Consider the following 12,870-nt stretch of genomic DNA (forward strand, 5'->3'; position numbering starts at 1 on the left):
CCGTCGCTAGAAGAACAGTCGCACGGCGTGCTTTGCAAGCGCATCCGCTCGGGAATCGCGGACTGGTGCGTTCGCAGTTCTGGGTCACTCAAGCACCCGGCCCACTCAGCTCGGAGAGCCGAGGCTTTGACCCCACACTCTTCGGACAGACGCTAGCCATTCTTCGCGTTATAAGACGTGCGCAGATGGCTGTTTCTCACCACTGAGCGCACTATCCAGCTCGACGCCCTCCTCAGACGTCAAACATACAGCTTTCATTGCCATGCCGTCAGATTGGGAGAAGTACGGATTCGCTCCTGTGACAAGAGATCCCGAGGTTCTCTTCAAGGACCATCCGACCGCTTCTGGCCCGAACCCAAAGCAGGATCTCTTCACTGTTGAAGACTTCCCACTGCCCGACACCCCTCTCGTCAGGGAAGTGCATGCGTTCGCGCAAGTAAGTCTTCCGAACTGACCGCGCGGACCCTCCGCAAGCACGTATACTGACCTTTCCGCGTAGAAAGAGCTTGATGAGCAGACCTTTAACCACAGCAATCGCGTCTTCGTCTACGGCTCTGCGCTCGTGAAGACGCACTTCCCCGAATGGAAATTTAACGAGAACCAGACGGCGGTAGAGACGTACGCGCTGTCGTGCTTGCTGCACGACATCGGCACGGCGGAGAAGTTCCTCGCGACGACGCACATGTCGTTCGAGTTCAAGGGCGCGATCGTGGCGCGCGACCTCATCCTCCAGCTTGGAGGCCCGGAGGCCGAGGCGGATAGTGTGTGCGATGCTATCATCAGGCATCAGGACATCTTCGTCAAAGGGTGCGTGAGCAACAATGTTTGCCGAGTGGGGACTTCGGCTCAGGAGTCTTGCAGTGGGAACATCACTTTGGTCGGCCAAATCTTGCAGTTGTCGACTATCCTGGGTACGCATTGAATGGCTTTCCTTGCCTGTCTTGCACGGCTGATCAATACCCACCTTAGACAACATTGGAATGTAAGTGTCATACCTTGGAGGAGCGCATTGCAGTGCACCTGCTAATCTCGTGCATAATCTGCATCAGTCGCGCGAATCTCATCCATGCACGCCTGATTGAGACCACAACCGCGAAGTTCCCGCGGAAGGGCTGGTCGGAGCATTTCGCCCGTGTGATTGAGAAAGAGCTCGCGCTCAAACCCTGGTGCCATACGACTTCTTTCGAGGTGCCGAACTGGAAGGAGGGTGTACGGAGTAACTTTGCGACGGATGTACGGGGAAACGATGTGATGCGTCCATTCGATTGAGCAGGGCAGCCGCAGGATGTTGTACAACACAAACTTTTACGAAAGCATATCACCTAGAACCCTCCACGCTTCTGCCTTGAGCTGGGGACAAGCCAATACGGTCTAGACCGGGGAGCATGACGGTAGCGGCGAGCGAGGACCGTTTGGGAGATGCGGGCGGCAGCCCCCGAACATTTGTTTGTGCTTGTTGTCCTAGCGACGCTGAACAAGTTGCACGCTCGTCTTCGACCGTCCAGCACGCCTATCCTTCTCTTCCCTCCCCGTCGTCGTCGACTTTAAAGAAACCGTCCGCTCCTTGCGTATCCTACAGCCCTTTGCCATGAAGACTATTGCGGCAGTCACCATCTTCGCCTCGGTCGCTTTGGCCCAGCAGGTAAGTTTTGTTTCATGCCAGCTGTGGAAGAAATGGATGAGGGAATGCGTGCCAGGCCATGGGCAGGATATATGGGTCGTGCCGATGAACACTATGAGAAATGACCCTATCGCAAGTATGAGCACGGGTTCTTGCCTGGGATAGATTAGGTTAGAGTGCAGGCAGGCCCTATCGCATATATCCTGCCGTGGACGTGGACTTAGTCTTGCTCTCGCTACTTGAGCGGATGTTCATTGTCGCCGTAGAAGTCCTATATCTGGATGGAGTGCGTAGAGGTTTCCCTCGAGCCGCTCTCGCACACATTATGCTATCTTCACTGAGAGCATCTAATGCCGCCCCTTACTCCCGGCGTCCATCCTGCACATTCTCTTTATCAGGTACCAGTCTATGTAGCAATGGCTGACGAATGATCCTTAGGCCTCCCTCATTCCCTCCGGGATTAGTTCTTCATGCGAGACATTCTTCAACACGTTCGACAAAGACACTACCCTCACCAGCTGCACGTCTTCTCTGATCACCGCCACTGGTGCCTTTGCGCCTACTACAAACGCTACCGCGACCGCTCCCTCGGCCTCGGATGCCAAGACCGCGCTTACTGCTGTCTGCGCCGCGAGCTCGTCGTGCGAGGAATCTACCATCCGCTCGAAGCTCGCCGACTTCTATCAGGCTTGCACCCCCGAGCTTACAACGAACCAGAACAACGAGGTGATCAGGACTTACGACGTGCTCTATGCCCTCACGCCCCTCAAGAACGCGATCTGTTCCAAAGACGACAGCGGGAACTTCTGCGTCTCCACCATCGCCTCGACCACGTCCCAGTCCGCGTCCGTGCTCGACAACATCGCCAAGGCCATCTCCGTCCCCGTCTCTAGCTCCTCGGCCAACGCGCGCCGTGACGTCGCCCAGGTTGTCGCGTCCGTTGCACCCAACGCGACCACGATCGCGAACAACAACGTTCTCTTCCTCCTCCTCCAGCCCAGCCTTGCAAAGGACTCCCTTTGCCAGACGTGCACTCGCAACGTTATCACGTCTTACATCTCTTTCGAATCGTCGACCCCCTACGCGCCGGGTCTCGCGTCATCAGTTCTCCTCTCCGGCCAGTCAGCCCTCTACCAGGCGGTCCAGAGCACTTGCGGCTCAAGCTTCCTCAGCGGCGCTGTCGCGGCTGCTGCCGGTCTCTCGGGCGGTATCGTTGGTGGCGCCTCCGACTCTGGTGCCTCCCGCGCGATCTTCGCCAACTCGGGCATCGCTGGCGCGATCGTCGCCGTTGCCGCCATGGTCCTGGGCACCGCTCTCTAAGTGCTCTTCGGAGCTTAGAATCGGTACTTCATCAGGTTGGGTGAATGTGGGAGGGTGCGAGCACTCGTGGCTGCTGCTGTTGAGTATGCTTTGTATCGGCGACGGTCCGTCGTTGCGTGTCGCTATTCGTAACGTAGTATACCCCGTGGGTGTGTGTTGCGTTTAGATAATAGGTGATTTCTATTCATCTTGTTTGCCCTGTTGAACGCTGCGAAGTGTCTATGTGGCAAGGATACCCTTATTGATCGCATTGGCTTTGGCCTGGATGCCTGTGCTGTTCACACTGTTATCGGGTGGTCGGTCGTAGAGGTAAGGTAAACTTGCAGGCGGTTTTGTGACCTATCGCTGACGAAGCCAAAGAATTCAGGGTCGGATTGTTGGCGCAGGGGGTGTTAGCCAATTACCCTGTGTCTTGTCCTTGTGCAGATCGCAGAACGGGCCCTCATTCTGCCCAAGGGAACAGCTTGGCAACGCCCACGAACCTACTTAAATCCAAGGCTCTGATCTCACGGGCACTGAAAAGAGTTGTTGGATAGCCTCCTGTCCGTGCCTCTTCAGGCGTCAGTGTTCCGGAATATATAGCTAGGAGTCGGGCGAGGCCTTGTTGGTGCGATCCGAACCTTGAAGTCCTGTCGGCCGCGGCGACGGGCGTCGTGGTTAGTTGCCCTATAAACAGACAGGAGGTACACGCAGCTGGAGGGCTTGTCCGGCGATAGTCCATCTCATTCGGAAATTTGCTCTGAAAATTGTAGCTACAAGGGGCAGGAGTAAAGGGTGGCGGAGCGAAGACATTGCAAAGAAAGCCATGAGTGCGAGTGAATGCGATAGCATCCGGATATGGTTTTGTCCTGACAGGCTATTCAGCAGAATCTCTGGACGTGGGTTAATGTCATCACACACCATATGGATAGTCCATAGCCTAGAGGGGAACCGAAACAATTGTACATGAACGGGTGTAAAGTGGCCCGAGCCCGCCCGTCGAAGCCATTACGCCAAAAGGCAGAGTTACTGAGAATCTACGTTCTCAGCCACCGGCGGGTATATGTGCACATTACCGGGCTTGATCCTGCCAGCTAAGGGTGACCGCCACCCTTACAACGGGCTGCTTTCTGGACAACGCATTTAGCCACAATTCTTCGCGCACGCTGCACATCACTCTTCTGAGAGTAGTATCTCTCTCAAAGAAATGATCTTCATAATTAAGCAGTAAACAGGAATCGTGATCGAATAATGAGCAGTAGGGGCAGATCGACATGCACTTCGTCTCCGTTGCCCCTAAGTACTGCTTTTGAATTGAGAATCCGGTGAACACTGCATTGCGCGGTCACCTGATACGGCGCGTTCAATACCAGATCTTGATAAGACCTAACCCTAGTACAATGGTAAGTTCTCATACCAATACATTTTGCAGCTTTGTTCAAGATAAGAATCCTTGTGTTCCCCGAGTATAGGTGAAATACTGGATGCCCAATTGCGTTCAGATATTGAGGGAGAACGTTGCTTCAGCGGTGTTTGCCGCGGCCGTACTACTACCCGCGCGCTTGCCACCCGACTTTCTCACGCCAGACGCGGCCAGGTTCGCGTTTCTTTCGCTGCACCTTCTTTCGCGTCCTCTTCATTGGACTGCAACCACCATCCTTTCAATACTCGGTCTTCTGCGATCTCAAAGATGTCGGCGTTGAGAAACAGCCCCTACTATCGGTCAGTGATCTCTAGGATGCAGTCTCATACTCGTATGGACTCAGTGGTTGTTCAGGAAACGGACTCATTCGATCGAGTCCATCGACGACTCCGACCGCAAGAGATTGCGAAGGTTTCCCACCCTTCCTTTCGACGATGGTGCATCCTCAAGCATGGTTAGTGATACTGATGACACGTCGCTATCGATCTCTGCTGACCGCCAGCTCGCCACAGCCCTCTGCTGGGCCTTCCCGAGGAGGATCCCAGACACGGCTCAGTCTGGAACGCTCGTTCAGCCAGGACCTCTCGAGACGCCTCGAACAAAGTCCACGAAGGCCACGTCTGAGTGCCTCCTCGTCATTCCTCCACTCGGCCCCGCTATCATCGCGCGCTTCGTCCATGTCCATGGATGACGACGGGTTCCGGCACGCGCTTGTTCGGAGCGCCTCCTCAAGTGATCTCCGCAGGAAACGCGAGTCGATGGGCCCGGGCGGCGACATCCCCATGTTCAAGGAACACTCTGCATTTCATGTTCTCAAATCCGTGAACAATATCGACTACTCCGTTTCCCCCGCCACGGACGCCGCAGGCGCCACGGCGGGTTCGCCGATCGGATGGTCTCATTCAAACGCTCTTGTTTTCGGTCGCGGGAACCGCGTCTACTACAAGAGCATGGCTGATACAGAGGGCGTCGCGCAGCAATTGTGCAAGATCACCGATAGTATGGGCAGCCTTTCCCTCGTCCAGTGTGCGGGCGAGAACCAGCCGAGCACGGTCGCGCTAGCCACCTCGAACGGTCACATGCAGCTTTGGGACTTAACGACAAAGCGCCCAACGATCCAGTGGAAACTGAAGGGCCCCAGCGCAATGATCTTCAATGGGACGACCCTGACCGTCGGCGACGAGAAGGGCGCGCTGCGCCACTACGACACGCGGGTGACCGACCCCGCTAAATTGAAGGACCAGGCGACGAAGGTCACCCGCCACCAAGGGCGCATCACTACTCTGGCTTGGCACCGCGACAAGTTCACTGTGGCTAGCGGGGACCAAAACGGCCTTATCCTCGTGTGGGACGTCCGCAAGCCCAGGGTCCCTCTCGAGGTGGGCGAGCTCGTCCAGCGTCGCCGTAAAATGCAACACGCCGGCGCGATCACGGTGAGTGCCTCCCTTCCTGCGCCCGGCCAGCCGACGGCTCATGAGACACATTAACCCGCTGCCGCAGGCACTCGCCTGGTGCCCATGGTACGGCAAGTACCTCGTCTCAGGGGACTCCGCCGCGGACAAGACCGGCACCATCCGTATCTGGGATATTGCGAATGACCACGGCCCCGAGTCTTCCTCGCGTCCGCCCGAGCGCCCCAACAAGCTCGAGTTCGATGCGCAGATCACCTCGCTGCACTTCTCGCCTCACATCAATGAGCTGCTGAGCACTCATGGGCCAGGCAAGCCGACGGAGGTGCCGTCTTTGGTCCGCGTGGACCCGCTGCAGTCGCGCATGGCGAACTCGATCGTCGTGCACCAATTCCCCCTCATGCGGCACGTCACGACAGTGAGCGTCGCAAGGAAGAACATCGCGGGGAGCGTGCTGAGCCCGAATGGGCACCGGATCGTGCTCGCGGTGCCGGAGGAAGCGCAGTTGAAGGTGTGGGACGTGTGGGGGAAGTTCAAGGCGCCGAAGCAGAAGAGCTTGTTCGAGTCCTGCGCTATCCGGTAGACGGAGGAAGCACTAATCGACGCCAAAGGCTGTAGAGACTGTCTTTTTGGTGAGTACTGAACTTCACGGAAATGGTTCAGCAGAGACGTGATGTCACTGACATCTTCTGATCGCACAGGGCCGGATTCTGCATCCGTCAGGGTTAACGGCGTTTGCGCCCAAAGTCTGCCCGTTCGCGATACCTTGATGACAGCATAGTACTAGAAGGTAGGTCACCCGATCTCGAGTTATGATGTATGATGCAGCCGTCCACCCCAAGATGTATCATTGTTCCCCCATTTCGGCGTGGCATAGTGTTGTTTTTCCGTGTGCTTTGTGTATGAATCTCCGTCTCTCTCCTTCCTTCCATCTCGTTGAGTCCCTGTCTCTCGGGTAGCGTTCTCTAGTGTTCGTGATACATGGCTGTACTACTGTATTCCTGTGGTGTACGCTTACTATCGTGGCAGGGACATTGATACGGATGTGATCTCCCTATGTTACGGATGTGATCTCCCTATGTTACGGATGTGATCTCCCTATGTTGTGGTTGTCGGCGGTTTGTGGGGATCGTAGCCTACGAAGTTGATTGTAGGTGGATGTGTTGAAGACTATGTACGAGATTTTCGCTTTAATGAACAGATATCTAGGACATCGGGTCTTTGGGATTGATCTAGGTGATATCACGGTGCCGCTCCGGGTGCTTTCGGGGTAGAATGGATAACATAGAACGTTCCGGCTGCCTCGCTTTCCACCGAGGGAAGTCATGACAACTACGTATCCGAGCTTCTGATTGCGAGGACAACTGGTCCGAGTTGGTGACCGCCAGGGAGTCTGATCGCATCGCCGAGCAGCTTGCCAGCTAGGTGTTGTGGGTCATTGTATCCGACCAAGATTTGCACATACAGATCCTGGACAACGGCCCGATTGGAAAGAAAGGTACTGTATCGGGAGGAGAAATATTGAAGAACACCATGTGTTTGAGCATATGGGTCCACCGGGTGCCAGTAGCCTCGAATCGGACTCATCAGCGCCCGTACACTGTTCTTGCATCACAACCACCAGCATACTCTAATGATTGACCTCGTCGTGTCGCTCACAGTCCCTGCTTTGACAATGCACCTCCTCAAGATGTTCGCCATGTGGACCGACTTTTGACCCGACCCCGCCCGCCACATGCACCGCCCGGTGATGGCTTCATCAAACCGAGGCCATCCGGTGTCTACTTAGCACGACTTGACCAAATGTCGAGTCGCCTCGCCTCCACGGCGGGTCGGCGCCCACAGCCACAGTTGTAATCATTGCTCATGCGAGATAGGCGACGCCGTTTCAAAATAGTTTCCCGCTCAGCGAACATGGCCGACGTGATCTGCTCATCATGGGTTGTCCGGCAAGCGTGATGAACGAGGTCCGGGTACGGTGACCGCAGTGCGAGTGCCTGTCAGAGTGCTCGTCCAGGCTGCTGGCCTCTTTGCGCACCTTTGACGAGGTCGTCGATCGTCTGGCTCCGGAGGCCCTCAGGTTGGCTTCTATCCCTTCGTTTGTTCACTGCTCCTGGTGAGCCCTGCTACGCCTCTCGGGCTGGTCTTGGAATCGTTCCGCACGGTCCCATCCCCCGTTTTTCTTTGCGCCCGCAGCGCGGCTTGCCCACGGTTCGGTGGAGGGCTTGAAGGACTCGTCAAGTTTGACCCTCCTGTCCCTCGAGAGCGAGCTGTCCATTTCACCTTCGTCACGGACTCTCTTATTTTCTATTAATCTTATTCCCCTTTTCCCGCGGACATCTGGACGCGGTCAGAAGGTCGCTTTCCCTGTTCTACACGCTTTCCGGTACCAGACGAATTCGTGCACATTCTCTTCTTTGTCTGCTCTCGGCTTGATTTGCTTCTCTTAACGGCTCTCGATACTCATGTCCGACCCTATCACCAACCCTCCTTTGGACTCCGGCTCTCCTACGGATTCAACGTCCACGAACCCCAACGTTACGGACTCGAACAATACAGATCCTAACGCGACGAACCCGGTCCCCACGGATCCTACTTCTACAGATTCCACGTCTACGGACCGCACCGATCTTAACGCAGGCACTACGACTGACCCTACTTCTGGTACTACGACCGATCCGAATGCGGGCAACGCATCAGACCCTAACACCGGTGAACCTACGGCGGATCCCAATGGCGGCGTTGACCAGAATGGAGGGGATTTGGGCAATGTAGGGGGCACGGATCCCAGCGCGGGGTCGGTGGGGCCAACGCAGACGACGGGATCTGCGCCTTTCTTGCCGAGGTGAGCTTTCCGAAATTCCATAATCCTTCCCCATACAGTCCTGAGGCGGTCATTCATGGCAAGTGCGATTCCCACTGCATCTGGTCAGCCTTCTGCAAACCCGAATGCCATCTCTGGGAGCGACCACAGACACAATGACGCAAACTCGGCTGGTTTCGACAGCCAAAGGTACGTCCCTCACGTTGACACACTTGGAATCGTCTAAATGATGCGCGTTGGACGGGAACTAGCAACAACTACCGCAAGGCAATCATCATTGCATCCGGCGTTAGTGGAGCGGTCGGTGTCATCCTCGTCGTGATTGTTATTCTTGTCGTCTACCGCCGCCGGAACAGGCGCAGGGACGGAAGCGGAGGCGGCGCGACCTTTGTCAACGCAGTACCGAAACCGCCGCGCCCAGCAAGCGACGCGACATGGATTGGACAACGTATTACTCCCGCTGTTTCGTTCAACGAGGACAAGCTTGAGTCGGGCGACAGGGCCAGCAAGGCTGACAGCGTTGATTCGGACACCACGCTCGCTGATATCGCCGTTTCACGTGCAAAGTATGGGACGTACAGCACGCCGACGCATACCCCGCGCCCTTCCGTTGACAAGCTCAAGATCGCGGACGAGCCTCTCGTGCCCAAGGATCCCTTCGAAGCACCCCGCATGTCTATCGTTAGCGTGTCCCGCCGGTCTCTCGAGCAACAGGCACCCCAAGGACTTCCCATTCCGCGCCCTCGCAAGGCCGCTCCCGGACTTCGTGTAACATCCATCGGCAGCTTCGTTAACGACGTTGTCGTTGAACAGGGTAATGGCCAACCTTCGCCGGACCTTCCGCTGATTACGCCCATTGAGCCTCCCGCCGGCTGGCGCGCTCAGTTGGACGACTACGCAGTGGACGCTTTCGCGTTTGTTCCTCCTCCCGCACGCCGTGACTCGATGGCCTCGCTCTCTCGCCAATCTTCCCGGGCGTCGTCCCGCAACTCACGCAATCTCGATGAGATCGTCAGCCCCCGCAAGAAGGCCGTGTTCTCGGTGATCTCAAAGAAGCGTCGCTCGCGCGCTGACAGCATTGACCCCTTCCGCAAGTCTGCCGCGTCGATGGTCACCCGCCGCAAGTCCGCTCGTACTTCTCGTGCTGAGGGAGCTATGGGTTTCGTCCGTCGTAAGTCAGGTCGCTCATCGCGCGCCGAGTCCGTGGCAACTCCCACCACTCCCGGGGGTCGGGGCAGATCTCGTGCAAGCAGCATCGGCCGGCCCACGACCCCTGCTGGCCGCAGCCGTACACCAAGTGCAGGCCCTCCGCCGACTCCTCGTCGTCGGTCGCAGGCAACAGTGAACCAAGCCCAGATCTTCTCTACACCCATCGCCCCTCCCCCTGTTCTGCCTGGACTGCCCAAGACGCCTCGTACGCCTACAACTGCGCGTCAATCGCGCATTGTCGGCACACCGGTGGCGTTCGGACCTCGCACCCCACGTACTTCCGGCGTCCCGCCCGTGCCCCAAACACCGCGCACCGCTCCGCTCGACCGTGAGGCCCGCACACCGATGACTGCCCAGCTACGTACGCCCTCGGTTGCCTACGAATCTCGCGCCGATGGCGTCCGCCTACGGATCCCCCGTGCGGCCCTGCCTCGCACGCCCATCTCGCTCGAGGATGCGCATTGGGAGCCGGTGCCCTTGCCTGAGTCCCCCTTGCCGACTCGGTCCACCAGTGCAAGTGCTACGACACCTCGGCCACTGCCAGCGACTCCGGTGCGCCCACGCACGCCGAAGACGCCAAGGTCTGCTCGAGCGGAACTTAGCTTGTCGCAGGTGTCGCGTGCGCTGTCTGAGGTGTCGGGCGAGTCGCTGGTCTAAGCGGTGCGGCGTTGGTTTGCTTACGGACTTCTGTGCTAGCGGTGCGTTTCGCCTGACGTTTGCTATCGTCACCACTCCATGCCGCGGCTTTTCTCGCCAGCGGCCTCTCCCCTTAGGCGATACGCGGACTTTGGCGGACATCTGTTGTTGCTGTTGTGTACTCTTAGTTCCTCCCCACCCTCCTCGTGTACTATGGTGCGTCGGCCTGTACGATCTGTGTTCTGAGTTGTATCCTGAGTCCTATCGTGGATTCTGACGTCCACCCCTGCGATCGTCGCGTGTTCATGAAAACTCGCACGTCTGTTAATGTGCGCCGTGTTTTGTGCCAACCTGCGGCTTGCAGCGCATGTGATCGTGTGTCGGTATCCCAATGCATAGACAACATGCACACTATTTACATAGGTCTCGTGTGCGGTCACTGTGGCTGTTCGCTACGCAAACCAGCACGCCCGCCCGAGCAGTGTGGTCGTCGTCATAAACATCAAAATTACTCGGATCGCGCCACTGAGCAATGTATATGCATGTACGATTGGGAAGAGCATGATGATCGTGAGCTTGTATCCAGGACTTGCAAAAGCTAATGAAGTGCGGCAGGCTACCGAAGGCAGGGTGCGAACTTTGGATGTCAGTCATGGGATGTAAGTCGTTCGTGCTCGTCACTTACATCGCCCACAGTGCCAACATACACTATCCGACATTCTCAGATTTGTGGGTAGACCATGATCCTGTGTATATGGCTGTTGTCGACAGAGATTGGGATGTGACCGGAATCTTCCTTCGACATGGATCGTACAGCGTGCTTGGTTTCTTGACATTCGGGTAAGTGATAGGGCCTCACCGCTCGGGGAAGTATCAGAATAGTCCTTTGCACGCCTGGCAAGTTGTGAGGATGACTTTGTCTAGGAAGGCCGCAATCTGATGGGTGTGGTGTACACTCTTCGGTGGAGCCGACCTGTGATTGCAGTCATGAAGCCGTCCTTGCAGATCTGAAGGCGTATCTTATGGCACTTTCAGGACTAGACATGCAGTGAGAATATGCACGGGTGAAAAATATTTATTGATGAAGTGCACGACGGGTGTAATACAGGATGGAAAGGATGTCAGGCACCTCGTAAGGTCGTCACCTCGTGTGAACGCGAAGAACGGCCGAAATAATGCCCGATCAACAGAAGTCGATATTCCCTTCATTAGCAACTCCCGACCCGATGAAATGCGCAGTAGACTGAGCAGGTCGAGCTGGGAGTGAATAGCAAGGGGACAAGAGCAGCAGCAGCGGACAAGCCAGCGATGATCATGTTCATCCGATGACACATCAGGAAGAGCGCGGGAAGGCATTCTGGACAATCGATGAAATTGGAGACTTCTTCAGGTCGACCAAATGGTGGAGAAGAACGACAAGACGAGGAGAATTTGTGAGGCGGCCCTGCTAGTTTGTTGGTGTTTAGGGCCGGTCGATATGCATCATATGGGCGCTTGTATCAGCTTCTTGGAGATAGGCGACATCGTTCCTTGGAGTCCAACCACTGCGATCTCGGGATACATGTGCTGACCTTGACAACATGCCCCTCATGACTTGCGTTGTCGGCTTCAATATACGCACGAAGAGCTGTAGAAGTGTAGTCTCGTGACCAGACGTTCGGAGCTTTGAGCGGAAATGAAAAAACCGGGACTTTCCGCGCTCCTGAACGTCTGGTGGATCCACCCCCGTGACTCCCCGCTCGGTGACCTGTGTGACATACCGACGCCCCGTTAAGGTAATCCGACAAAGTCGGAGGGCGCCCTCGCGGTTGCACGCTGTCCTAGTTACAAGCTTGCATACCTCCTGTACTGTGCACAATGGCTCGAGCTCTCGGTCAACAATCTCCTCCACGCACTCTAGGGCAAACTCCTCGAGAGCCTTCCTAGCGCCCTGGGGCCGTACATGATGGTGTCGTGAGGAGGATGTGCGAGGGACCTTGTACTAGCGCTCGAGAATGCGGGGAAGCTCCTCCATCAGCAAAAGTGTATAAATGTTGCCGAACATTACCTGCCTGCACCCCCTCAGGCAATTGCGGAAATACCATGCAACATATAAGCAATATTGGGCGCACCTTGTCTGGTTTCCATCCTAGCGCAATATAGCTGACCAGATTGGAAGACCAGGCAATGTCCGAAAATACCAGGCAATACTGGCAACGTCGTGCCAGTATTGCCTGGTATTGGTAGCATTGCACACGCTTGCAATAATAGCGATCGAACGCCGCAACTTTCTACATTGCGCGAGATTGTTGGAGTTGCGAGATGGGGTAATATTGAGAAGCCCAGGCAGCACAGGGCAACAAGCTGTATATGTTGTCAGATATCCGGCACCTTGCCTCCGATTTTTGGTGTGGGGCGGTGGTAGGACACTCGGAGGATACACGGGCGGAAAATATATCGCGGAAGCAGA

General features: G+C 56.3%; 4 protein-coding genes across 4 annotated transcripts; all 4 read left to right on the forward strand.

The window, feature by feature from the left end:
• The first annotated feature begins 206 nt into the window (after nucleotides 1-206).
• Nucleotides 207-1,360, forward strand: DICSQDRAFT_107899 (cyanamide hydratase). The gene is made up of 5 exons (XM_007367070.1): nucleotides 207-436; nucleotides 500-807; nucleotides 862-911; nucleotides 970-982; nucleotides 1,050-1,360. Exons 1-5 carry the CDS (start codon nucleotides 263-265, stop codon nucleotides 1,267-1,269), a joined length of 765 nt encoding a protein of 254 aa, XP_007367132.1. The 5' UTR covers nucleotides 207-262; the 3' UTR covers nucleotides 1,270-1,360.
• Nucleotides 1,361-1,514: 154 nt separating this feature from the next.
• DICSQDRAFT_155926 (uncharacterized protein) lies at nucleotides 1,515-3,205 on the forward strand. Its single transcript, XM_007367071.1, has 2 exons — nucleotides 1,515-1,642; nucleotides 2,060-3,205. The coding sequence occupies exons 1-2, from the start codon at nucleotides 1,589-1,591 to the stop codon at nucleotides 2,939-2,941; spliced, it is 936 nt and encodes a 311-aa protein (XP_007367133.1). The 5' UTR covers nucleotides 1,515-1,588; the 3' UTR covers nucleotides 2,942-3,205.
• Nucleotides 3,206-5,125: 1,920 nt separating this feature from the next.
• On the forward strand, nucleotides 5,126-6,335 carry DICSQDRAFT_63626 (WD40 repeat-like protein; the record flags this gene model as incomplete). The annotated part of the gene is made up of 2 exons (XM_007367072.1): nucleotides 5,126-5,776; nucleotides 5,844-6,335. The coding sequence occupies 2 exons, from the start codon at nucleotides 5,126-5,128 to the stop codon at nucleotides 6,333-6,335; spliced, it is 1,143 nt and encodes a 380-aa protein (XP_007367134.1).
• Nucleotides 6,336-7,670: 1,335 nt separating this feature from the next.
• On the forward strand, nucleotides 7,671-10,711 carry DICSQDRAFT_155928 (uncharacterized protein). The gene is made up of 3 exons (XM_007367073.1): nucleotides 7,671-8,597; nucleotides 8,661-8,765; nucleotides 8,828-10,711. Exons 1-3 carry the CDS (start codon nucleotides 8,218-8,220, stop codon nucleotides 10,440-10,442), a joined length of 2,100 nt encoding a protein of 699 aa, XP_007367135.1. The 5' UTR covers nucleotides 7,671-8,217; the 3' UTR covers nucleotides 10,443-10,711.
• The last annotated feature ends 2,159 nt before the right edge of the window (nucleotides 10,712-12,870 follow it).

This window comes from Dichomitus squalens, assembly GCF_000275845.1.
Source record: "Dichomitus squalens LYAD-421 SS1 unplaced genomic scaffold DICSQscaffold_22, whole genome shotgun sequence".
NCBI lineage: Eukaryota > Fungi > Basidiomycota > Agaricomycetes > Polyporales > Polyporaceae > Dichomitus > Dichomitus squalens.